The following is a 27,183-nucleotide window of genomic DNA, read 5'->3' as shown; positions in this document are numbered from 1 at the left end:
ACCTTGACTGAAACAGTTTTGTTTTTTTTTGATACTGAAAACCTTGTTTAGGATATATCCAAATGAGCCCCTACAAGGATGGGTAGATATTATGTACAAATTCCGGAAAAGAAAAACAGAGAAAGGGTAAATAATAATAATAATAATAATAATGTGCACGATACCGGGTAGAAATATGAGCAGAAGGATGAATTAAAATGCCAAAGAAAAATAAAAGGGACCAAGATAAACCGCCCACAAGGCAGAATTCATAACAAGCACATCAATTCAAATCATCAATCTCATCTCAACAACATCAACAAACTTAGCATTGCCATGGCAACAACCAACAATAAGTCAAGGGAAGGAAGGGGCCAATTACAGGCCGCAAAACAACAATAGGCGAATACATTCAAAGGACAAGTGAAAACCGGACGCAGAAAACCATCCAAATACCAAAAAAAAGAAGTTTTTTATTTAAAAAAAAATTAAACAGAGAAGCAAGAAAAGAAGAAAGAACCGGAACAGAATATACACGTAAACCCCACACCCCTGCAGTGACTCGCTTGGTTAATTAACCCAGTCAATACTTGCTTTTACCACAAAACTTTTAGGCCTAGAAAGCCATAAATAAACATCAAGTTTTCAAATTACAATTTCGAAGAATTCAAAAAACTCATTCACATAGCACGCAAGTCCCTAGTTAACTGACATAAATTACACATGTTATAAGTTCCATTTAACAAGCCAAAAAATTTGAAATTCCACAAGACAAGACTTAGTTTTTAGATGACGCCAAATTACTGTAGCTGTGTTTGGTGATAGCCAAGGAAGGGGAATTGCGGGAGTTATTAACGACGAGAATATAGCAGCAACCGGAGAAATATATCCAGGAGCTTCTATCAGCAGTGTTGTGGAAAACGTAGAAGCAGCAACTAGGAACTTCGGGAGCGGCGATGCAGTGCTTATCATCGGTGGGACGAACGACGTAGCTCGCGACGACGCCAAGAATGTAAGATCACAACTTAAACATACACTAGGGAAGCTGACCCACACTAACGTTTTTGTAGTGAACGTGGCCCACAGGCATGATTTGAGTAGAGACTCGTGTGTGAACATTGAAGTGGACAAGGTCAATACAGATATTGTTAAAATTTGTAAACATTTTCGGAATACTCAGGTTATTGAATGCAGCAGTTTTGAGAGATACTGTTATACAAAACATGGCCTTCATCTAAACAATTCAGGTAAACGAAAGATAGCAAATATTGTTCTAGATTTTATTAATCTTAAGATATGTACTGTAAAACAGGCAACTCCCTTGAGTTATAATACTGACCAGGAAAACTAGTAGAAAGAGCCAGCTGTACTTCAAGCTGGCTCAGTCAACTAGAAAAAGAAACTCACGATAGTAAGGAATTTCAAGTTACCCAATTGCAACAGTCAAGTTTTAGGGAGGAAGGGGGTCTGAGATTGCTCTTGGTAAACTGTCAAAGTGTAGTAAATAAACAATTAAAATTCGGTACATTGATGGAATCTTATGAGACTGATGTGGTGATAGGAGTGGAATCGTGGTTGAAAGAAGGGGTGGGTAATAGAGAAGTATTTCCAGAAGGGTACACAGTCTATCGTAGAGACCGAGGAGATAAAAAGGGAGGGGGGGTGTTTATTCTGGTGAAGGAAACTTACTGTTCACATGAATGGTTTACCGATGAAAGGGATGAAATATTAGGGATAAAATTAGTTTGTGATAATATGAAGGAGGTGGGAATTATAGGAACATACAGGCCTGGAAGAGAGGAAAGAGACATGGAAATCTTTGAAAAAATAATAGATTATACTCATAAAAACAATAATAATGATATGGTAATAATTGGGGGAGATCTAAATTTGCCTGAAGTTGAATGGAAAGGAGCTGCAAGTGAAGCCCATGAACAGAAACTGGCAAATAAGTTAATTTGGGAGGGAGGATTTACACAGGTAGTACAAGAACCGACTCGTCTCAATAACTTACTAGATGTATTCTTGGTTAAACCACGGGAAATTGTTGATAAAACTGAGGTAATTGAAGGAATAGGAGACCATAAGGCTGTAATAATGGATGTAGGACTCGTACCAAAAAGGCTTAATAAGAGGGTTACACAAGACAAGAAATTGTACAGAAATACTAAAGTTGATGAATTTGGGACTTACCTTAAATCACAATTCAGTTGTTGGATAAGTGAAGGGAGTAACGTGGATACACTTTGGGCTAAATTTAAAGGAATTATTTGGGAAGGAGAGAAGAGATTTGTACCTGTTAAGAAGGGTAAAATGACCTCAGACCCTGTTTATTATACAAGGGAAATAAGAAAATTAAAAAGAAAATGTAGAATAGTAAACAGGAAAATCAAAGAGGGTAGGGAGAGTAGAGAAACTAGAAAACAGCTAATGAGGGAACTGAATAGAGTGAAAAAGGAAGCAAAAGAGAATTATATGAATGGCATACTTCAAGAGGGTAATGACCACAAAGGGAAATGGAAAAAGCTGTATTCATATATCAGGAATCAAAAAGGAAAAGGAGTCCAAATTCCTACAATGGTGGGAGAAGGGGGTGAACACTATGTAACAGATACTGAGAAAGCAAACCTATTTAGTAGGGAATTTAGAGATTCAGTAGATGATTGTCAAGAGTTGGAAACCGAAACAGAAGATAGAGAGGGAGAGAGACAGAGGGAAACAAGAAGCTTCTCATTCACAAACGAAGATATTTTCAGAGAAATCCAACTGCTTCAGCAAGGAAAAGCTGCAGGAAGTGATCAAATTACTGGGGAGGTATTAAAGACAATGGGGTGGTACATAGTGCCTTATTTAAAATTTCTCTTTGACTATGTCATAAATAATAGTGTAATACCAAAGGAATGGAAGGAATCTATAATAATACCAATTTATAAAGGAAAGGGTGATAAAAGGAAACCAGAGAACTACAGACCAATCAGCCTGACCAGTATAGTTTGTAAAATTCTGGAGAGTTTAATATCGAAGTACATCAGAGGGATATGTGATGATAAAAATTGGTTCATGAGGAGCCAGTATGGATTTAGAAAGAAATTTTCTTGTGAGGCACAACTGGTGGGATTTCAGCAGGACATATCAGATCAGTTGGATTCAGGAGGTCAGTTAGATTGCATAGCCATAGATCTTTCCAAAGCCTTTGATAGAGTGGAACATGGAATATTATTAAAGAAATTGGAGGGAATAGGATTGGACGTAAGGGTTACACGTTGGATAAAAACATTTCTAAATTCAAGGGTTCAGAAAGTCAAAGTAGGAAATAATGTATCGCAGGAAGAGAAAGTTTGGAAGGGAATTGCACAGGGTAGTATAATCGGTCCGTTACTTTTCTTAATATACGCAAATGATTTAGGGAACAATATATCATCAAAAATAAGATTGTATGCAGATGACATAATTGTTTATAGAGAAATAAACAACATTGAGGATTGTTCAGAATTACAAAGGGACCTTGAAAGTATCCAACAATGGGTTGAAGAAAATAATATGAAGGTTAATGGAGGCAAATCAACTGTTACAACTTTTACAAACAGGAGCCTTAAAACTGAATTTGAATATACTTTGGATGAGGTAGTTATCCCAAAAGATGGCAAGTGCAAATACTTAGGTGTGAGATTTGAAAGTAATTTGCACTGGAAGGGTCATATTGATGACATTGTTGGGAAAGCATACAGATCATTACATGTCATAATGAGGCTACTTAAAGGATGCAACAAAGAATTAAAAGAAAAAAGTTACTTGAGTATGGTTCGTCCATTATTGGAATATGCAAACAGTGTTTGGGATCCTCACCAAGAATACCTAATAAAAGAAATAGATAGTGTGCAGAGGAAAGCAGCAAGATTTGTAACAGGGGATTTCAGGAGAAAGAGTAGTGTATCAGAAATGTTAAAGGAACTTGGGTGGGAAACTTTAAGTAAGAGAAGGGAGAAAACTAGACTTACAGGATTATATAGAGCCTATACAGGAGAAGAAGCATGGGGAGATATCCGTGAGAGGCTTCAGTTGGAAAATAATTATATCGGCAGGACTGACCACAAATATAAAATTAGAAGGAATTTTAGCAGAAGCGATTGGGGTAAATTTTCATTCATTGGGAAGGGTGTGAAGGAGTGGAACAGTTTACCAGGGGTAGTGTTTGATCCTTTTCCAAAATCTGTACAGATGTTCAAGAAGAGAATAAACAGCAACAGAGAAAATAAATGAAGTGTTAGAGGGCATTCGACCGGTGCAGGTTATTGTAAATTTAAAAAAATGTGTGTGAATAAATTAATTCCATCCCCTGGTCTAAGGAGTTTGGACAGCCAAAGTAGGGGACTGCCTGTAGGGGTGAAGTACAGTGGGGACTTCGAGGGCCCTGGGACCGCTACGGTAGCTGTGAAGGCCCTTCAGGAACTCTGAAAAGTGGTGGCAAAAGGGGCTCTGGTTAAGACGCAGCAGGTCGTTATGCTACTTAGGTTCCAGAGCGGGTAAAAAAAAAAAAAAAAAAAAAAGTAAATGCAATGTAAATATTAATCTTATACCAGTTATATAGTATCATTTGAAGTAATTCCACATACTGTATATTAGTTGACTATACAGTATTTGTAAGTAGTACAGGCGATATTATAAGTAGAATTTTGTAAACAATATAAATTTATTAAGGATGAGCTGTGTGTTTAATAGAAAATATTGTTAGCGTAAATTGTATAATATTGTATTATAGGAAAAATTTTCTTCTCTTGTTAATTTAATATTTAGTGCTTGACAATAATGTATTTTAGTGTACCATTTGCCACCGAGGTAGACACCTCATTTGCAAATAAAGAGATTTTGATTTGATTTTGACATCGTGTCGCACACATTCTTCACATGGGGAAATTTTCAGTTTTTTCACCATAAATCGGTAAAAGTTTAGTTGGATCAACACTTACAGTTTCATGCAGCTGTAGTTGTGAGGACGCTTTAGCATTACATTCTACTTACGTATGTTGAAGAAATGCATAAAATACAATTTCCAGGCGAGGAATATTAAACAAAATAACTTGCAGTTTCACTAGGGCAAAGCCCTACCAATGTAACTTCAACCAGGCTCGAGCATTTTTGCACAAATCATCTCGCTAGGGAGAGAGAGACGCCACACATCCATCTCCTCTTTCTCACAGAACAGCAGTGGCGATTCTTCCCAAGATTCCACAGTCCACTGCCACAGCGATCACATGTACACAGAGGGAGAGCCACCGAGTGGTGAGGTACTTCGCGAGGTAGTTCATACCTACGCCACTAGAGTGCAGGAGAATACAGTAAGGCACTGACAGGACATGCGCACAGCAGCTGGACAACATAATAACCTTTTCAGCGGAGAAGTTTCCAGCTTATAAGTTTTGAAAAGAAGGGTATTCTTGACCAATAATTACTTAATGAATAACGAAGCAGCGAACCACTATTAAGAACACAGATTTTCTATAGCCATGTGGCTAGTTCAAAAATATTTACCGAGAGGGAAAAATTGTGTTACATACTATCCACTTCATATCCGTATCGACTATATGATCCAATTAATTGAAGGAACAAGAATCCACCTGATCGATACTTTCATTTTTATTTAGCCTTAGGCTATTTCAATAAACATTAAATTAAAAGTTCAGAACATGTTTCGAATGCATTGCATTCATCATCAGCTGCTTACATTTGGCAAAAGTAAAATTAGCTAAGAACAGTCTCATCATTTTCTTAAAACCTTAAAAACGAGTATTAGTAGTACGTGTGTGAATGGATGTGGGGGGGGGGGGGGGGGGGGTAGATGGGGGGGGGAATGCATTGAAGGCGATTGTTAGTTGAACTATGACTTACTAAAAATCTTAATGTTAAAAACACTGATGGACTAAAATATAGTTCACTATAAGTCTTGTGAATTTTCCATAAGTTTGTTGATTACTGAAGAACTTGTATGCACTATGTAAAGTATTTCTGAAGTTTGCTATTTGTAGTTTGAATTGAAAAAAGTTGGATCGTCTGTATCACGACCTGTAACCGGCAGGAAAAATGCGGCTATTAGTTGGAGTTTGAAAACCGTAGCGGATAATAAGTCTTTGAGTGTTGGAAAGTATAAAAGTATGAACTTACCCTTGTCTTGCGTGTTAGTTTAACTTCCCGTACTACGGGAGTGGGTTTAATCCGGCTGCCTCCAACCTTGTATTGTAACTGTGTGCTGTAGTTCGTGAGTTAGCCTGGTTAGGAGGGAGGGGAAATGCGGACGGGCGGGGAGGAGGTTTCTGCTTGTGACGTGTCGGCCTTGTGATTGCTTGAAGTGTTTGCTTCCTTAGTAATAACTCAATATGCTTTCAAATAAGGGGTTTCTCTGTTCGTTTACTTCATTCAAATTCTTGTCCTTATTAAATGACTTGTCTAGACTGTTCATTAACCTTCCCTTGTTTAGCCTATTGAGGTCTTGTTTAATGTCTGTGAATCTATGGCCTGTTTCACCCATGTGTACTCCCATTGCAGAGAATCTTTTGTGTTCCTCCGCATTGACGTGTTCTAAGTACCTTATTGTGAAGTTACGTCCTGATTGCCCTATGTATGTGGCCTTGCACTGATTGCATGTTAGTTTATAAACACCTGAATCCTGGAACCGCTCCTCGCTATTTCCATTGACCCTATTGTGGTTGAAAAATTTTTGTCTTGTATTGTTATTCGTTGAGAACGCTATTTTGAAGTCATGCTTCTTGAATAAATTGGTAATTGCATAAATGTTGGGATTGTTAAAGGTGAACCTTACGTACTTTTTTGTTTGCTCTGATTGTTTTGTTAAGTTTGTTTGTAGTTTATGCTTGCGTTTGGCAATTAATCCGTTAATGGTTTTTAAATTAAAACTATTAATAAGGGCCTGCTGTCGAATGAAGGCTAATTCTTTATTTCTCTCTTTGTTGTTTAACGGGATTTCAAAAGCTCTGTTGATAAAACTGTGGTACGCTGATTTTTTGTGTGAATCGGGGTGTAGGGAGTTACTATGAATGGTTGTTGGGGTGAATGTAGGTTTTCTATAACTGCCAAAGTGAAATTGGTTGTCTTTTTTAATTGTGGTCACGTCTAAAAAATTAATCGAACCATTTTCTTTTTCTTCAACCGTAAACTGTATATTGGGGTCTAAGGTCTTCAACATGTGTAAAATGCTAGAACTGTCATTATGATCCTTGTCAATTATGGCGTACGTATCATCAACGTAGCGTACCCATAAATCAAGTCCTTTGATATGGTCTATAATGTAGGAATGTTCCAAGTAATCCAAATAAATGTTTGCTAGTATGCCCGAGGCTGGAGCGCCCATGGGGAGGCCATCCTGCCGATAAATCTTACCGTTAAACATAAAATAGTTCTGACTAAGTACGAATTCAAGGATAACCATAAACTCTTCTATTTCGGGTATGCTTACGTTTTTATATTCTAATAGGTTGGTTTTTATGATTTTAATAGCCTTCTCTATGGGGATATTGGTGTACATATCTTTTATATCGAAGGAACATACTGTGTGAGAGGATTTGAGTTTGAAGTCTTTAATTTTCTTGCAGAAATCGCTAGAATTTTTTACGGCTGTGTTGTCGTAGTAGACGTAATTTTGTGTTAAGAATCTATGAATGTATTGCGATGTTTTATATGTAGGGCTCTTACGAAAGTTGATTATCGGTCTAATAGGTATATCTTTTTTATGCAATTTGGGCAAAGCTCTTGCAATAGGGAGTCCTGGGTTCATATTAATCAGCTTTTGTGATTCCTGCTCACTAAGAAGAAAGGTACTTTGTTTGAGTATACTTTTCAAATTTCTCTGAATCCTTAGGATGGGATCTTTACTTACTATTTTGAACTTGTTGTTATTAAAAAAGGTTTCGGTTTTCTCAATGTAATAGGATTTGTTCAGAATAACTATTGATTCTCCCTTATCTGCCTTGGTTACGACTACGTCGCTTTGCTTGATTTTCCGTTGTAATTCGTTGTTTGCTCTAGTGTTATGGGTGTTATTCTTGAAACCGTTTATGAGGGACGGAATTTTTTTCTTAGCCTCATATCTCAAATCGTTCTGTATTTGAAATGGAAGGGTCTGAATGACTGCTTCGGTTTCAGCTAATGTAAGGGTTAACTCCTTACTTCTATTAGTAGCCTGCCAATTATATTTCGGGCCTTTACTCAAAATTTGCAATTCCTGTTCTGTAAAAACAGTTTTTGATAAATTTTCGACAGCGGGTGGGTATGTGATTTGTCTAGTTGCTGATTTAAACTGTAACTCGTTCCCCTTCTTCGAACGATCTTCTTTTAGGTTATCTAACTTATTATTTAAAGTAACCTGTTTCTTATCCATTAACTTTTCTATTTTATCTTTGCTAAATATGAGGAAAGAATTCCATTCTAACGGTAAAAGGGTGTTTGCCGCTTTGAGATGAGTAGTGTATAGTTCGTGATTAAGAAATTGTTTCTTTTTATACATGAATTTAATTTCCCTCTTTAACCAGGTTCGATTGACCATTTTTTGACTTGCTGAGTGGTATTCTCAATGCAGTTTTTTCTTTTCAGTTCCTTTTAGAAATTTAGGTTTTAGGTCATTTTTAAGGCATTCTTTAAGAAAAACTATGTCTTTGCTGACTTTCGCTATTTTTACCTTTAACTTTAAGTAGGTGTTCGCAATATTTCCTGCCTGGTTGGCGTTCGTGTTACATCGATCAGGTCGATTCTTGTTCCTTCAATTAATTGGAGGGAAAAATTGTTACGCAGGTAACAATTTCGGAATCTGCAACCTAAGCCGTGTCCGTGGCCTCAGTAGGTCATAGTTCCTTCCACTTTCCTGGTTTATTGTCCACTAGTTGGCCCTACTGATATTTACGTATGTTTTGGTCGGCGGACATCCGCGTAATTTCAGTTAATGATTTTGAGTGTGTTGTGGTTTCTGATGTTGTGTAGTCGCTCTTACCTTCCCCCCTTTTACTGTGTTTAGTGTTTTGTTTTGTGTAACCACTGTAGTAAAGGTTACAACAGGATCTTTGGTTTCTCGGAGATATCATTTAGGTTTAGGTTTGAATTGAAATATTGATCTAAATGAATATAGCAATTTTCAGTGACGTCTAGTAAAGAAACTTTGTTTAGAACTTCTAATACCTCAAGATCTTGATCTATTTCAGGAAAGTACCGGGCGAGTTGGCCGTGCGAGTAGAGGCGCGCGGCTGTGAGCTTGCATCCGGGAGATAGTAGGTTCGAATCCCACTATCGGCAGCCCTGAAAATGGTTTTCCGTGGTTTCCCATTTTCACACCAGGCAAATGCTGGGGCTGTACCTTAATTAAGGCCACGGCCGCTTCCTTCCAACTCCTTGTCCTTTCCTATCCCATCGTCGCCATAAGACCTATCTGTGTCGGTGCGACGTAAAGCCCCTAGCAAAAAAAAAAATTTCAGGAAAGTTGTGTTTTTATTCTTTCATATGTAGGCCGACCACAGAAAAACGGCTGTGCTTTATAGCATTGACATTTCCGCATATCTGATTTTAAAACTGCGTCCTGTTTGACCTAGGTAAGAGCTATTGCAGTCTTGGCAAGAAAACCTATATACACCTGATTTTGAAAAAGGACGACTTTTATTTATTGATGTTGAGTTATGCAGGATCTCTGTGCTTCTATTGTTAGTATGAAAGGCTAACATTGCATTTTTTTAAAACGTTAGTGACATAAATTTCCTTATTAAAGGTAAGTTGAAAATGTGGCATTGTCTTTTATTAAGGTGGTTTTTTGGTGGTATTTGAATGTATTGATTATTCCTTCAATGAAGGCTTCATTAAATCCATTAAATTTTGCTATAGAACGAATGGTGTTCAGTTCTTTATTTAAGTTTTTTCTGGACATCGGAATCCTGAATGCTCAATATACCAAGCTATTATATGTAGCCACATTTTGTGTTTCAGGATGTAGTGAGTCATTTCTTATAGTAGTGGCCGTTTGAGTGGGCTTTCAATAAATACTATATGTAAATGAAGAGGGATACCTATTGATTGTTAGGTCTAGAAAATTGATAGAATTATTTATCTCTGATTCTAAGGTAAATTTAATGGTCGTGATCGATGTTATTAAGATTTTTGAGGGTGGATGGCGCATCTATAGAGCGTTCATCTCGGATTATAAATGTGTCATCCACATACCTAGCCCAGAATTGGATATTGGCAAATTTAATGTTATTGTCGATGGCGGTATGTTCTAAGAAATCAAGGTTGATCTCTGCTAAAATTCCCGAGGCCGGTGAACCCATTGCCAAACCATCTTGTTTTTAAATACCTAACCTTATCAAATGTAAAATAATTATTGTTAATTAGTAATCTTAAGATACAGGTCAAACAGGACGCAGTTTTAAAATCAGATATGCGGAACATGTCAATGCTATAAAGCACAACCGTTTTTCTGCGGTCGGCCTACATATGAAAGAATTTAAGCACAACTCTACTGAAATAGATCAAGATCTTGAGGTATTTGAAATTCTAAACAAAGGTTCTTTACAAGACGTCACTGAAAACTGCTATATTCATTTAGATCAATATTTCAATTCAAACCTAAACCTAAATGATATCTCTGAGAAACCAAAGATCCTGTTCGACTTTCACATTGCATTTTTCAAAAATATTAATATTCCGAATAATAGATCTGTCTTTCACATTATGCATAATACTTTCTCACGCCACGCACTTTTACCGCATCACCCTCGCTAATTCCCCATCCTTCCACTCCTCACACCTCCCCTACCGCTCCTCCTCTTTCCCTCTCGCCTCCTACCCCAACAATAGCTGTTCCCCTGACCTAAGCTGTCCATCGCGCTCAGTTCCTCTTCATCACGCACCATAGCTTTACCGCCTCAGGTGAATCTGATTCAGTTACAGCCCAAGCTCTCTTTTCTTCACTATTCCAGATTTTATAATTATCTTCTTTCCACCACAGGTCCCGCATTGAACTGCGAACATCACAGAAACCTTGGCTTCGAAACTTGGTCTCCACCTTACACGTTACGTTGCAACAATAGACCACAGACAATAGCAGTCAACTTCAAAGCTCTCAGAGGAACGTTTTACACAAATCAAAATTTGTATATTTGTCAAAAGAAAATGTTTACTACACCCTCAACAAGTGACATTGAATGAAAAATTACTACAAATGCGAATCTTTAACTGCCAAGTTCAACTTGTACTTGGATTTTGAAATGTTATATGCATTTTAAAAGTTTGTGTATGTTGAACCCTAACTCATGTTTGTACTACGCTCGTCCTATGTGACATTTAATGAAAAAGTTGCTACAAATTTGAATCTTCAACTGCCACGTTCATCTCGAACTTATGAAAAATTTGAATGTGTTATATGTACTTAAAAGATAGTGTTTATTGAGTCCTAACTCGTGTTTGTTATAATTTTATTTCACACTTCATAGACTGTTTTGAAGTGACATTTAATGAACAGTATCTACAAATTTGAATCTTTAACTGCCAAGTTCATCTCAAATCTAAGTTTTGATATGTCATGTGCAATTTTGAGAGGATTGTTTCTGCTGAATCCTAACTCGTGTTTGTACTACACTTGTGGCAGGCAACATTTAATGGAAGAGTGTCTGCATAAATTTGAATCTTCAATGCCAAGTTCATCTCAAACTTCCGCATGGTTTTTTCGTATTACAAGTCGTCCATTTCATGACCGTATCGATGAGTATAATCAAGTTAATATAAAGAACCACCTAATCGATGCTTTATTTTTTTGCCTCAGGCAAAATTGAATATATATTAACACTTACAGAATATGTTTCGACTACTTAGTGGTCATCTTCAGCTGTATAAAGAAAAAACTAAGATGAAAAAACATTAGGACAATAAGCACAAGTGATACTCTTAGGTTATGCTTCTTGATTGGTTTTTTCGTGTTGTATGTTTTTGGGGGATTGTGTTTTTACAGTTTTTTATTCACCCTTCATGGACCATTTTGATGACTGACAATTTCTGACCTTATTATTCACTATTTTATGTCTCTTTTACTCTTATTTAATCATAACGTTGTAACATTTTGTGTAATGTACATGTCTGCATGTATACGCCTATGCCTATTTCTCACATTTTGGCTGAAGTTAACGCTAAATAGTGTTGAAACTAGTTCCAAGTAAATACGTTGTAACTTAAACATTATAACATTTATTTGTATTGAAAAGGTGGACCCTTTAAGTTACCTCTCTTACGTTCTCAGTTCATTATGGACAAAAATGAAATTCTTAGATTTAAATGTTATTATACCACGTACACAACTTTAAAGAAACTGTTCATGAATAACCGTACAATTATACATGCGGGCATACATATGCAAAGTAACCTTCATTGTTAAGATACTGATAGTACAGTGAACACTGCTGGGGAAAGCCGTCTCTTGCGAGAACGGCAACATTGTCTCAAGTTTTTCCTCCCTTCTCTTCGCTGGCTGCCGCTCTTTTGTGGTTAGTCACATATGAATGGTCAAATTCCGGGTTGTCATGACAACCCACTAACACTTTCTTACCACTCCATTATAGCTGGAGAAGACATGTTAAAGCAGCTGCCAATCTGATTCTAGTTCCGGACTTCAGCAGCACCATCTGTGTCCATGTAGTCTATATTGCTGATTGCCCCTGCTATCTCCACAACCAAGATGAATCTACATGCGCTAGCTGTGTGCCATTTGCTGCATCCGTATACTGACTTGCTTTCCAATAGCGTATTTCTCCAAATCGAAGACAACTTTTTTTTCCCCACAGAATCTCCTGTCAAAAATCAAGGGTCATTCGTGACTTAACAGTAATGAATACCACTGGCAGCTACCATGGTAACCACGCTGCTTCCCTTCATCCTCCATGCGCACAAAACTCGTTAACCATCAATTTCTGCAACTTTATTATACATTGCTAGCGACAGTAACCGGTTGTACAGTGCCTCTGTGTAACGTTACTGGTTCTTGGGAAATAGTGAAGAGAGAATGACATCTTATTAGTCTCTGCAGAAACGTTTCTCAAATCCGCAGTATGGCATCAAAACATGCAAGCCTTCGAATTCTTAGAAAGGGCACAGCTACTCATTGGCAGTTATAACGCGTCTACTGTACCTGTCGCTTAGTAAAATTAACAGATTTATAGACAGCAGGAATATTTTCATGATGGATCGTCTTATTGTAAAGAATGTAGTACAGAAATATTCTAAAGACACGTGGAACAGGTATTGCCAGCAAATTTTCTACAGGTTCTTGTCGATAATATGATGCCAATTTTAATTTAATGGTTATTAAACACGCAAAAATGAAGAATAATTGTGCAGTCTTAAAAAAACACGGCATAACTAAAGCCAATGTTCCACATTAGTGTGAAGACAACGATAGCTTAAGAATGTGTACTGTACAAAAAATACATTCAGTGGCCCACAACAAGAATGCTTTAAAGAAGTCGAAGATGGAATTGTGAGGTATGTGCTTGAAAAACGCAAGGGTGGAATGGCCATACCATGCTGCAATAAACTCATTGACTTTCAACATTTACATCTTTATTAGGCCTACACAACGCTAGCCACTGAAGCCAGCCGAAGCCGGCAAGCGAGACATGCATCTAGTGACATCCGGTTGTACCTTACGTTTTGTAAAAGTAACAGTTTTATAGACAATAGGAATATTTTTGCTGACGGATCATCATATTGAGATACACGTGGAACATATATTGCCGGCAAATTACAACGGGTTCTCTTCGATATTATGATGCCAATTTTAAGTAAATGGTTATTAAATTCACAGAAATAAAGAATAATTGTGCAGCTGCAAGAAAATTCGGCATAACTAGAGCCAATGTTCGGTGTACAGTACAAGAAAGCCATTTATAAGTTTTCATAAAGCACTTTCTAAACAGGATTTAATTTTTTAAGGGAAAAAGTGGGGGTTGTCTTGGATTCGGAGAAGTATGGTATTTCGAATCCAAAGGCAGAAGGTGCGACATCATGCGAGTTGCACGATCCACACGCTGCCTGTTTCCACCTTTACAACGAATGTGTTGCAGTTCTCAGTATCCACTTTTGTATTCCTTTTGTACCCCACATTATCTTTGTCAGATGTCATATTGAACTCTGCGGACTGTTCTTGTCTGGTCACCATGTACCAACTAATCTCTTCTTTGTTGTAGTGATGTTTATCTCGCCATATTTTATGGAGCCTCACATCCTGGCAAGCTTCCCAGACTTGCGGATGCTTGATTACAAAGTGGCTTATGACAACCATCCTCTCTTCTCACAAGGTAAATATCATGTTCAGCTCTAAGGAAACTGTTCAGTCAATGATCTGCATTTAGGGCTGACGTCCCTATCAGTTGTTTACCTAGCTTTTTCTTAAACATTTTTGAAGAACTTTGAAATTTATTGAATATTTCCCTTGATAAATTGTTCCAATCCCTTACTCCTCATCCTTTAAATGAATATTCGCCTCAGTTAGTCCTCTTGATTTCTGTTTAGTTTCTTTGAACAAGTCACACTATTAAATGTTTGTACACCTATGGCAAAATTAAAGAAGATCTGGCAAGACAGAGCAATATCTATGAATACGAAGAAGAGATTAGTCCATTCGCTTGTGTTCTCAATCTTCCTGTATGGATGCGAAACTTGGACCATAAAAGCTAAAGACAGGAACCGAATCTACGCCTTTGAAATGTGGTGTTGGAGAAGGATGTTGCGAATAGCGTGGACAGCCAGGCGAACAAATGATTCTGTCATCTGGGAAATTGGAATACAAGAAAGTTTATGCCAAGTTGTGTACCAGAGAATCCTGCAATTCTTTGGTCACATGAGAAGAGAGGATGACAACCTGGAAAAATTAATTGTCCAAGGAAAAGTTTCTGGAACAAGGACACAGGACGGGTCGCAAAAAGATGGGTTGATCAAGTAAGAGAGATCATGGACTTACCACGGAGAGTTACTCTCCAGAAAATGCAAGTACGTACAAAATGGTATCAGCTGATAAAAGAAACAACAAAGTCCTTGGGTCACAATACTCAGTCATGAGTGGAACGACTGGAGAGAGAGAGATATACAGCGTAGTCGAAAACGACGTGAGAGCTAGTCATGCTGATAAATAATTTTTTTAAAGTTAGCTGCTTCGTGACCTGTTGGTCGAAACAATTTTCACCGTCAGAGTATTTGCAGGCAGGGTAGGAGAGGTGGTGGTATACAATTTCTAATCACTAGATTCCGTATCAAAAGCCTGGATTAAATTCCAAACCTCTCTGGAGAGTTCATATGGAGTGAGGGCATATGACGCTGTTGATGGTGATTTGTCCGTTGGATGGGGACGTAAAGCCTTGAGCAGACCCCTTGGTCCTGTTTGACAGGAGTAGGCTATGTGCAGGCACTGGGTTTCACCCTCTCCCTTCCTACTATCACATCACGTCATTCATTTCATCTCATTAACTCCTCTGATGAGGTTGACATCAAGGCCATAAAAAAAAAAAACACTATAGAGATAAATCTCACTTCATACCCAACCCCTAAGGCCACGGCCACTTCCTTCCAACTCCTAGGCCTTTCCTATCCCATCGTCGCCATAAGACCTATCTGTGTCGGTGCGACGTAAAGCCCCTAGCAAAAAAACAAAAACAAAAAAAAACATACCCAACCCCGTAAAGAAATGGCTCAAGGGTTGGACATACAAACAAACAGAGCAGTAAGCACGTCCGGAGAGAATATACATGAAAGAAGACATGTGCCCTTAATTTACGGCTGCAGCCTTTGTCATTGGATGGTAGAACATGTTGACAAGTAGATGCTGTTGCGAGGTAAATGGAGAGAGGAGAAATGCAAGACCGGGGGGTGAAGAAAAGAAAACAGCAGCTTTTTAAATATGTTAAATTCAGGTGTTTCCCTACACCTGAGCACCAGTTGATGACCAATTTCAGAATCTCTAAGGACAGAGGGATCGGAAAAAAGAGTAAATATTGAAGGACTTGAACTGTGAAACATTCTGTAGTTTCCATGAGTCATTTTCTTTCAGAATTTTGTATCCTCAGATTGTACTCTTTGAAGGTGTCAGTGTACGTAATGTGACGAATGTTGTTGTCTCTTTTCCAGTCCTCCCTTTTCCCACACCGACCTTTCACTGTGTTTACCTTGACGTGCTTAAAGGTTTTGCTAACCACTATTTCACACGGTATATACGTCACAGTAACTCAAACATCTTAACAGTATGAACTGTGGGCCAGTGTCTAAGACGTGTAATGACACTAAATGCAGGTCATGTTTGATACTATCTTATAGGAGGCATTTGTCATGTCGGTCAATTTTTTATCGTCATTTTTAAGATCGGTGGCATGTGTAGGATTGAGGCAAACATGGCACGAGTTCCTACTTTGTTGAATGTACGCCATCCTAGTCATAACCTAACACTACCGGGCAAGTTGGTCGTGCAGTTCGGGCGCGCAGCTGTGAACTTGCATCCGGGAGATAGTGGGTTTGAACCCAACTGTCGTCAGCCCTGAAGATGGTTTTCCATGGTTTCCCATTTTCACACCAGGCAAATCCTGGGGATATACCTTAATTATGGTCACGGCTGCTTCCTTCCCACTCCTAGCTGTTTCCTATCCCATCATCGCCATAAGACCTATCTGTGTTGGTGCGACTTAAATCATAAAATGTAATAATTTAATGCTTGGACAGCTTTCAATTATTATTGTTAATATATTTTAATTATCTTTTATTAAATGCTAAGTACGACTATACCCTGTAAATATGTATTGTGAATACGTATAACCTCAAAATCTGTGTAGTCGAAAACTGTAGAAAACTCTGTAATATTTGTATATTGGGTATAATCCACTATCATTCTGTAACATATGGAGGTTTCTGGTTACTTACTGTAGTGATTTATTATCCAGATAGCTGTAGAAACATTAGGAATTTTGTAGACATGTTCATCTGTGTTTGTAAACGGCAATCGAACATTTGAGCATTATCTATTCCAATCGAGAGGCCGGTCGATTGAATGTTCCTTGTATGTTCGGATGTGTTCCATTTAGAGTGTTGCAAGAACATTTCCAGAAGTCGATATTTCTGGACTGTTTGTCGAACAGTATATGGAGCAGACAGTCCGAGAAGTCAAATTTCTGTAGAACACTTTCCCGCCTTGTCAGTACTTAACATACCGTATTTATAATACCAATATAATGGTCCGTTATTGGACATTATAAATTTTCCGGCTAACTCGTTCATTGGTTGCCTGCGTTTCGCCCTCGTGTGCTAAGTTAGGCTCGTCAGTTGGGACTTAGCACACCACCCAAGACACAAGGCTAGTGCAAACTGAGGAGGCCACTGCATAGGCTACTTGAAGCCACCAGCAGTGCCAATGCACTATGAGAGCTATGTCTCATTTCTAAAAATTGATGCCTGCCTGGCCATCAGATGATACAGATGTTGATTCCCATAGGGAACTTAAAATATTTGTCCTGAATGAGTAAATTTATAATACCAATATAATGGTCCGTTATTGGACATTATAAATTTTCCGGCTAACTCATTCATTGGTTGCCTGCGTTTCGCCCTCGTGTGCTAAGTTAGACTCGTCAGTTGGGACTTAGCACACCACCCAAGACGCAAGGCTAGTGCATACCGAGGAGGCCACTGCATAGGCTACTTTTTAGAAATGAGACATAGCTCTCATAGTGCTTTGGCACTGCTGGTGGCTTCAAGTAGCCTATGCAGTGGCCTCCTCGGTATGCACTAGCCTTGTGTCTTGGGTGGTGTGCTAAGTCCCAACTGACGAGCCTCACTTAGCACACGGGGGCGAAACGCAAGCAACCAATGAATGAGTTAGCTGGAAAATTTATAATGTCCAATAACGGACCATTATATTGGTATTATAAATTTACTCATTCAGGACAAATATTTTAAGTTCCCTATGGGAATCAACATCTGTATCATACCGTATTTACTCGTGTATTAGACCCCCCCTTGGCTTTTCGAGACGAAGAAAATGAAAAATAAATCTCGCCTATAAGACCCCCAACGTAATTCGTCAGAGAACGATGACGATTCCGCTTCGAAGCAGGTACAAGTCTTATTGCAGCTCTGATGGCATCGCACAAATTTGTGAATAGTTTTGTCCGTACGACCTACGCAATGCGTCGAATCCATGCGGTAGATTGTGTTTCGTAGTTAAAATGCCCGCCTCTGTAGCGTAGGTCTACTGCAGCTCTGATGACGTTGCACAAATAGATGAATAGGCCTAGCTTCGTGTCCAACCTGCGCATTGCAAGCATGCATCAGTCATGCTATATGTCTGTATTTTGTAGTTAATAATATCCGCGAGCGTAATGGTTAGCACAATTAGTTGCTGTTTTCGGGGGTCTGACTTTGATTCCCCGTACCATACTGCCAGAGATTTACGAATGGCAGGAAGGTTGATATGCGGTAAAAGCGGTACATTTAACTCCCCTCCGCTGGGGGTGTGTCTAAAAAGAGTTGTACCACTTCGGGATGAGGAAACAAGTTTACTTTAGTTGAGAAATATTCGCGGTTGTTGCTATTTATACAACAGGTGAGATCAACAAAGTGGTCGTTTAATATCTTGTAACTCGGGCCAATATAAGTATATATTGGGAGAGAAGTTTAAAGATAAAAATTTCATTGTTCCGTATTCAAAAGTATCACAGTTAAATTGAAATAGTAAATATGGTAGTTCAACCTATTCAATACAAGTAAATAAGAGATGTAGAGATTACATTCTTATTTAATTAAAAGTGGAAATGGCACCGGTTTCGACCCCAGTCTGGGTCATCATCAGCCGATTATAACTCGAAAAACAATGCATAAGTAAGAAAGAAGTTAACGGTCAAGTCCACACAATATCAGTTGAAGAGGCGATATAAAACTGACGGGGGTAGGCACTGTAAAATTCAGACGAAGTGGAATGTAATTCACTTTAAAGAAGTAATGCGTGATCTTCCGAGCATCAACACAGCACACGCAATGTTTGGCACTGTCTCACAATGTTCACGAAAAGCAGAGAACAGTTAAATGAGCCAGACTGCATAAACCGTCAGGCACAAAGTCACAACACAATCCAAATATGAAGATCTAAAGTCATGAAGAAGCCGAAGACGAGCAGCTCAACCGAAGTAACTTGCAAGCTCCAGAAGATCGGCGCAGTTTACAACGTCAAGTGCTGTAGTTTCATACGCTGACGGAGATTGTAGGATAGATTAATGATCAAGTATTTGCTTAGTTCACGAAAATGTACCTATATATACTTATAATACGATTGAATATAATTGAATACGTAATTATGATCTTGAAGATTTTTAGAACAGTTGACGTGAAAAAACAATAGTGAATAGAAAAAATGGTAAAAAGCACAATACCGGAAACAAATGAAAAGGTGTATGCACAGTACGCTATTTCTTGAATATAAAAAATTCAGGTCGTGATTGAAGTAGTCAAAGTTGGCGGACGCAAGGCCCCAAAATGAAGGTGACAATGTAGGTTTTTTTTTTTTTTTTTTTTTTTTGTAGAGGTGAAAAGAAAAATAGGATAAGTTAGTAAAGAAAGAAGATTAGTGGATAAGAAAAGATTAAAAGGGTTTAAAGTTAAAAGGTGGGCCCTCACTTTCAAATTTAAACTCATGCCGTGCGTCCGCCAACTTTGACTACTTCAATCATGACCTGAATTTTTTATATTCAAGAAATAGCGTACTGTGCATACACCTTTTCATTTGTTTCCGGTATTGCGCTTTTTACCATTTTTGCTATTCACTATTGTTTTTTCACGTCAACTGTTCTAAAAATCTTCAAGATCATAATTACGTATTCAATTATATTGAATTGTATTATAAGTATATATAGGTACATTTTCGTGAACTAAGCAAATACTTGATCATTAATCAATCCTTCAATCTCCGTCAGCGTATGAAACTACAGCACTTGACGTTGTAAACACCGCGCCGATCTTCTGGAGCTTGCAAGTTACTTCGGTTGAGCTGCTCGTCTTCGGCTTCTTCATGACTTTAGATCTTCATATTTGGATTGTGTTGTGACTTTGTATGAGTAACAACACAGTAAAGGTTTCCACCTATTTATTCAATACAAAATATATTCACAATATTCTAAAATTACATGGAACTAGTTTTGACCCAACTAGGGGTCATCATCAGCCACATCAAAGCAAAGATCAGTCTTGACGAAATCCTAAGAACATGTTAATTTTATTAGCTATTACTCACCTGTCCCATACTAACATCTTTTCATTTACCACATTCACTTGTTATTCCATAATAATCTTACTGTTAAAATTAACATGTTCTTAGGATTTCGTCAAGAGTGATCTTTGCTTTGATGTGGCTGATGATGACCCCTAGATGGGTCGAAACTAGTTCCATGTAATTTTAAAATATTGTGAATATATTTTGTATTGAATAGGTGGAAACCTTTACTGTGTTGTTACTCATATGTTATTCTCAGTTCAATACGGACCAACAACATGAAATTTATAACCCTTAATTGTGACTTTGTGCCTGACGGTTTATGCAGTCTGGCTCATTTAACTGTTCTCTGCTTTTCGTGAACATTGTGAGACAGTGCCAAACATTGCGTGTGCCGTGTTGATGCTCGGAAGATCACACATTACTTCTTTTAAGGAACTTACATTCCACTTCGTCTGAATTTTACAGTGCCTACCCCCGTCATTTTTATATCGCCTCTTCAACTGATATTGTGTGGACTTGACCGTTCACTTATTTCTTACTTATGCATTGTTTTTCGAGTTATAATCGGCTGATGATGACCCAGACTGGGGTCGAAACCTGTACCATTTCCACTTTTAATTAAATAAGAATGTAATCTCTACATCTCTTATTTACTTGTATTGAATAGGTTGAACTACCATATTTATTATTTCAATTTAACAGAGAAGTTTAAAACGTGATAAAAGCTATCCAATTAAAACGATTGTTTTACTCGCCAACGTAGCTAACAAATAATATTTTTTTGTCCCCACATACTTTAAATGATTTTCGGAGATGCCAAACAAAACATACTAGGGTATGCGTTAATAAAAAACGAGACAATGTACAAAATTAAACATTATGATAATAAAATGCATTACCGCCACACCTGTAGATATCCATAAATGCGGTATATTTTCCTGTCATTTATTTTTATTTTTTCCATCGAACTTTTGGCGCTATCAGGGCGATAATATACCTAACCTAAACAATGTTGTCTGTCTTATCTCATGGACAGCTGTTTACGCAAATCCTGATGTGATAAATGTAAAGAACAAGGGTCTGTGTTTCAACAGCCGCAGTTATCAAAAGAATGTTTCCAGTTACTATGTATTACATTCGGAAGTACAACTCGTAACATGCACTAGTTTTCAGCTGATGGTTTGGTATGCCTTCAAACAGCACGACACGACTTTATTCGGAAGGAGTGGCTTCTGCTACATATACACCAACTGGGAATATCAGAGACCATCTGGGAACAGATTTACACTGTTTAGACTCTATAGTCGGGAACAAAATTATTTTTAAAAGGTTCAAAGAGACAGGACCTCGTGAGCTCTTGATTGCAGTGCATGGCTGACGCGACTGACGAGAGATAGCAGTGAAGATAACATCACTTAGAATGCCGATACGCCGGTAGCAAGGCAGGGAAGTTGGCGGCGCAAGGCGATAATTCAAATGAAAGCAGTGATCGGGTTTACTGTGTGGTAGGCCTACTGCTGAACTGACAGAGACAAATGACTAGCCATTAAGTTCTTTTGTATCAATATTTAATTATATGATAACACGATACCCTTATTCCTTTTTTCTACGGAATCGAGTATGAAGTGAGACGAATCTTCATAGCAAGTTTTTACGGCCGTATGCCCTTCCTGACATCAACCTCACCAGAGGAATTAATGAGATGTAACGAATGATGTGATATGAGTAACTGAAACGGACTTTAATATGTACTGTAGGCCTAAAAGTCGTGTTTACCATTTTTTGTATTTTTACGTTTAGTAATACTGCCTTCCGAGGAAAATAGCCAGTATAACTTCAACAAACATTCTAAGTTTGTTAAATAATAGTATAGAATGTTTACACATACAATTTATAGCTCTTTATAACCTGGAAATCATGTGTTCGCTGCACAAAATTTTGAGGTTATCGCATATTGGACCCCCCTTTATTTTTTGGGCTGTAAAAGTGGGGGAAAAAAGGGGTCTAATACGCGAGTAAATACGGTATTTTATTATACTTCATTACCATACATGTTTCGAGAGCTAACTACTCTCTTCTTCAGCTGTGCCAAAACATCAATAATCTTTGGACTTGGTACATTGGTATAAATATACTTATCAACAGAACGATTATATATCAATCTTGAAATTGTTAAAATATTTCCTTGTGTTTCAACTTTTACTTGCTTACTATGTCATTTATCGTATTTACCCGAATAATCCCTGCCGTCGAATAATGCCCGCACCCTCATTTTAGGAAGTCTCATTTTGAAAAGAAATGAAATGAACTAAAATTCCTTCCTTCGAAAGAGTAACATAGGCATAAACAAACATTTCGTATCACTCTGTGAGGTCCACGTGGTTTTTATGCAAATATGAACATGTAAAATGAAAATGAGCAAGTAGGCTTACTTACGTGACAGGTATTTCATTAATCTGAACTTGCAATAGGCTTGATTCCCTGAAGATGGGAAGATTCGTTGTCTTTTGCATCACTAGAATCCTCTCTTAAATTACTTACAAGTTCGTCACACTCCACGTCTAAAACACTTCTCACACGTGTTCTCTTTACTGGACAGTAACATGACTGGTGGTGGATAATTCTTTTCGTGCAATGTAAACACTTGAAATAGACACACCATTGAAATCTGATGAGAGTTAATTCGAATACAGAAATAGATGGCCTCTCTTCATCAGTCCCTGTTATCTACATACTTCTCAGTCCCCGACAAACTCACTTAATGCTTTCCGGCTTCATTAACACGGACAGACACATACATACACTGAGAGGCTCTCTTGACATGTCTTCGATCTTGATATGGTAAAGTAAAAAGTAAACTCGTGTCCTAATCCTGAGTTCGTGCAGCTCTTTTCAAGCATACTCCCAATGGAGGTGAGCTGCATTGTACCATTTCAACCACATACCAGCCCTTGTGCCATTCTTAAATTTCTGACAGTACTGGGAATCGAACCCAGGCCACCAAGGACGGCAGCTAGTAGAGCTAACCGTTACGCTATAAAGGCAGACTTGGTATGGTTAGAGTAGGATAAGAAGAATGGCAGATAAACAGAGGAAAGATAAGGAGATAAAGACAAATACTTGTGGTAAAAGACTACAAAAACAGGACAAACAAGTCAGGAGAAAGATCCCAAAAATAATGGAAAGGAACAAGCAGGTGACGAATCAAGTCATGTTTGTGCAGTTGAGATTATTGTTCTTTTCATTTTGTGTTTTCATGTTTATCCTTCTCTCTTCTTTCTGTTACTCTTTCTTTCCACACTGACTTGTCCCTGTGTTTAACATAATCCAGTCATATTACCTACTGTATAGTACCTACTGTACTGTATGTATTTGTGATGTATTTTGTGGTGGCAATCTAAGAGAAGTATTTTCTGTACAGGCAAGAAGGCTCGTAAGTTGGGATCTCCGGTTCGTATATTTACCAACATTCTTCCTAAGGAGGTGCCTCTTCCTGAAGATGAAGGTTACTGGTTTTGTAAGCCTTGTGAACGTTGGGTGAGCGAGGAGAACAGGCACTGCGATGATTGTATGCAGTGCACATCCAAGGTGAACTCTCCTGCCTCACAACTACAATACCCTATTCTCTTGAGTATAATGAGTAGTCAAATGAAAACTGAACACCCACTACAACGTGACTGTTGAATTGTTTTATTCCACATTATTTGATCCCACTGGGAGATGAGACGACCAATTCAAGTTTTGTAGAAAAGGTAGGTCGCTGACGGGTCCACAACCGCACCCACTTTCTCGTCTGAATGAAACTGATGTCTACGAATGTCTTTCTTCAAGTCGCCAAAGATGTTAAAATCACAAGATGAAAGATCCAGCCGGTACGGAAGATGTTGAAGTGTTTCCCAACCATATTGCTGAAGCATAGCCTTTGCCAGATTAGAAGTATGGGGGCGAGCATTATCATGCAACACGATGAATTTGTCGGAAAGCATTCCAGGGCGTTTTGACCTGGCGCGTCGCAGTTTCTGCAAAGTGTCTTCATAGTGCTGTGCATTGATTGTGGTTCCTCGCTCGAGGAAGTCTACAAGCAGAGGGCCCCTGCAGTCAAAGAAGAAGGTAGTCATGTCTACTGGAACTTGTATGAACAGGTTTGGATTTCTTTGGCGGGGGAGAATTGCAATGTTTCCATTTTTGGCTTTGCCATTTTCTCTCGGCCTTGAAATGGTGGCACCACGTTTTGTTCCCTGTGATGGTATGGGGAAGAACATGTACTCTTCCTAGTGGTACCACTACAGATGATTCGGACATGACACCATTCTGTCAATTTTTTGTCCCTCTGTCAGTTGACGCGGAACCCTCTGCCTCCAAATTTTGCAGAAATACAAGTGATCGTTGATAATGGCATGCACGGAACCATGGCTAATGCCGGATGAGGCCATCAATCCGCCCTACCACAACTGGAGTAATGGCTCGATGGGCCTGTCCTGGGCGTGCATCGTCTTGCAGTGATGTGCGCCCTTCTCGGAATCTCCTATGCCACTTATGTACACCCTTCATGGTCATGTAGTTTTCACCATACACAGTAGACATGCGACAATGAGTTTCGCGTACTCCAATACCCTCAGACTACAGAAAACGAACCACATTTCTCTGCTGTTTTTTGCTTGCCTCCATTTCTACAGCTGGACGAACACACTGGACCAGTCCGCGCACCGACAAAGACCTAACCCAACAACTCCATGCACCTGTGAGTTGTCACTGTGGAGTTCTCCTACCACAGCGACGGCAGTATCGATACGTAACAACAGTGATGCCACCTTTCGCGTCTAATGTATGCTATGGCAGGTGGTCAGTTTTAATTTGACTGCCCTTTATAAATAATCCTTCTGCTGTACTAAAGCAACACATGTAGAATTACCAGAGAGCGCCTTAACAGACTCTTAAATTTCATTGTTGGTTCATTATTATTGTTTGAGTCATCAGTCAATAGACTGGTTTGATGCAGCTCTCCTTGGTATCCTCTCCTGTGCTAGCCCTTTAATTTCTATGTAACTACCATGTCCTACATCTGCTCTAATCTGCTTGTCATATGTATACCTTGTTCTACCTCTAATGTTCTTACCACCTACACTTCCCTCAAATACCAACTGAACAAATTCTGGATGCCTTAAGATGTATCGTATCATTCTACCTCTTCTTCTCGTCAAATTTAGCCAATGTAGGATGCTAAAGGTTTTGTTGTGTCACCTATTCAATACATATAAATTTTTAAACATTTAGGAATTTATTATTAATTCCATTTGAGACATCTTTCGCCCTTCATTGAGGGCATCATCAGTCAAATTACCTCCTGAAGGCAAAAAATCGGGTACCTGATTAGTAATTCAATTCTAAACATTAAGATACATTACAATGGGAAAATTAAGCAACCAAGAAAAACTTGCTCACTGGTGATACAGTTAAACAATATAAGTTTATAGACGTAGTAGTCGGCACTAATGCGTAAAATCACTGGGTACTTTAGCAGAGTCCAGCAGTGGTGTTCCGAAGAATAATTGATGCACTCATTAGAAAATCGTAGGAGATTTTAAAGTTTATGTGAACGTTTACATTAAAACAGTCAGGGGATAAAGGGTATATAGTATCTGGCATATCCGCCTCGTGTAGCTCTGCAAATTTTGGTTCATAGGCATTGCGTTTTCATCATCATCTGTGTCTTCACAACCAGAAAAGATATAGACAGGAAATTGGTTGCAGACATGTTATGAGGTTAGAGTCACGGCATTCACCAAAAGATAAAATGGGGACAAATATTTCAGAGGTGACTGACTGTAGGAACGATAACTGTAGAGTCTTCTGGCGGTAAACCATGAGCGAATGCACAATAGTGCACTCTAAACGAAAACATTTGTTCTAATTATAACAGAATACAGTAGTTCAGGCTATGGTTTTTATTGTTTTTAAAAATCGCTGAACTATGTACAGATGATCCACCCACAGGCAATTGGGAGTTTGCCGTACCTACCCTTTCTAAATCGAGGAATGTCATAACCATTTCTTTTCCACATTCCCATTGCTTTTCCATTAACATTTCGAAAATATAAAACATTACTTCAATTTGAAAATATCACTTCCTCTGTTTTGAACAAATTCCATTATGTTATTAATGATGTAGAATTTTGTTCTTTGTAGAATGGCCACACTTACGTCCATTGCTTCAAGTGCCAGCGGTGTGTTAAGCCAAGTTGGAAGCACTGTGACAGATGTAAGCGCTGCTGTCTTGTGCCTCATACGTGTGGCGCCTTCGCACCCTCAGGAGTTTGTTACAAATGTGGCGATGTTGGGCACAAGAAGTACGACTGTTCTAAAGAGGTAAGTCTAAAACTGTGGACGTGTGTGTGTCACTTTCCATATAAAAATGAAAGTCCGATTGCTATGACTACTGTATCTACAGTTATATAAGCATTAGAAAGGAACAAACAAGAGTCGAATCAAGCCGTATGTAGAGAAAGAGAGAGAACATAAAAAACGAACACATAGTAGGATAAATATAACCTCAATAGAAGGAACAAGAGAGGAAGGAGACCAAGAAACATGAAAAAGCACAGAAACAACTCTCTCCATCAGTCCCAATCAGGGCAGGCGACAGGGGGGTGGGGGCAGAGGGGGAAATGCTCAGGGTCTGGTACCAAAAAAAAAAAAAAAAAAAAAAAAAGAATTTGGTTTACCAGTGGTGTTGACAATGAAGAAGACTTAGATTTTTTTTTATTTATAATTTGCTTTACGTCGCACCGACACGGACAGGTCTTATAGCGACGATGGGGTAGGAATGGGCTATGACTGGGAAGGAAGCAGCCGTGGCCTTAATTAAGGTACAGCCCCAGGATTTGTCTGGTTTGGAAATGGGAAACCACGGAAAACCATCTTCGGGG

At 38.5% G+C, this 27,183-nt stretch overlaps 1 protein-coding gene across 6 annotated transcripts in view; it reads left to right on the top strand.

Annotated features, from left to right (window-relative positions):
* Positions 1 to 27,183, top strand: part of LOC136883564 (rRNA N6-adenosine-methyltransferase ZCCHC4) — a 155,760-nt gene that overhangs the window by 87,399 nt on the left and 41,178 nt on the right. For all 6 annotated transcript variants that reach the window (XM_067155968.2, XM_068229939.1, XM_068229936.1 and 3 more), the window contains exons 6-8: positions 14,202 to 14,312; positions 23,679 to 23,845; positions 26,444 to 26,623. In XM_067155968.2, the coding sequence (XP_067012069.2) occupies positions 14,202 to 14,312; positions 23,679 to 23,845; positions 26,444 to 26,623 (458 nt within the window). The remainder of the gene's footprint in view (positions 1 to 14,201; positions 14,313 to 23,678; positions 23,846 to 26,443; positions 26,624 to 27,183) is intronic.

This window comes from Anabrus simplex, chromosome 1 (genome assembly GCF_040414725.1).
Source record: "Anabrus simplex isolate iqAnaSimp1 chromosome 1, ASM4041472v1, whole genome shotgun sequence".
In the NCBI taxonomy this organism is placed as follows: domain Eukaryota; kingdom Metazoa; phylum Arthropoda; class Insecta; order Orthoptera; family Tettigoniidae; genus Anabrus; species Anabrus simplex.
The sequence above is the reverse complement of the archived record's forward strand: the minus strand, read 5'-3'. Positions and strand labels throughout refer to the sequence as shown.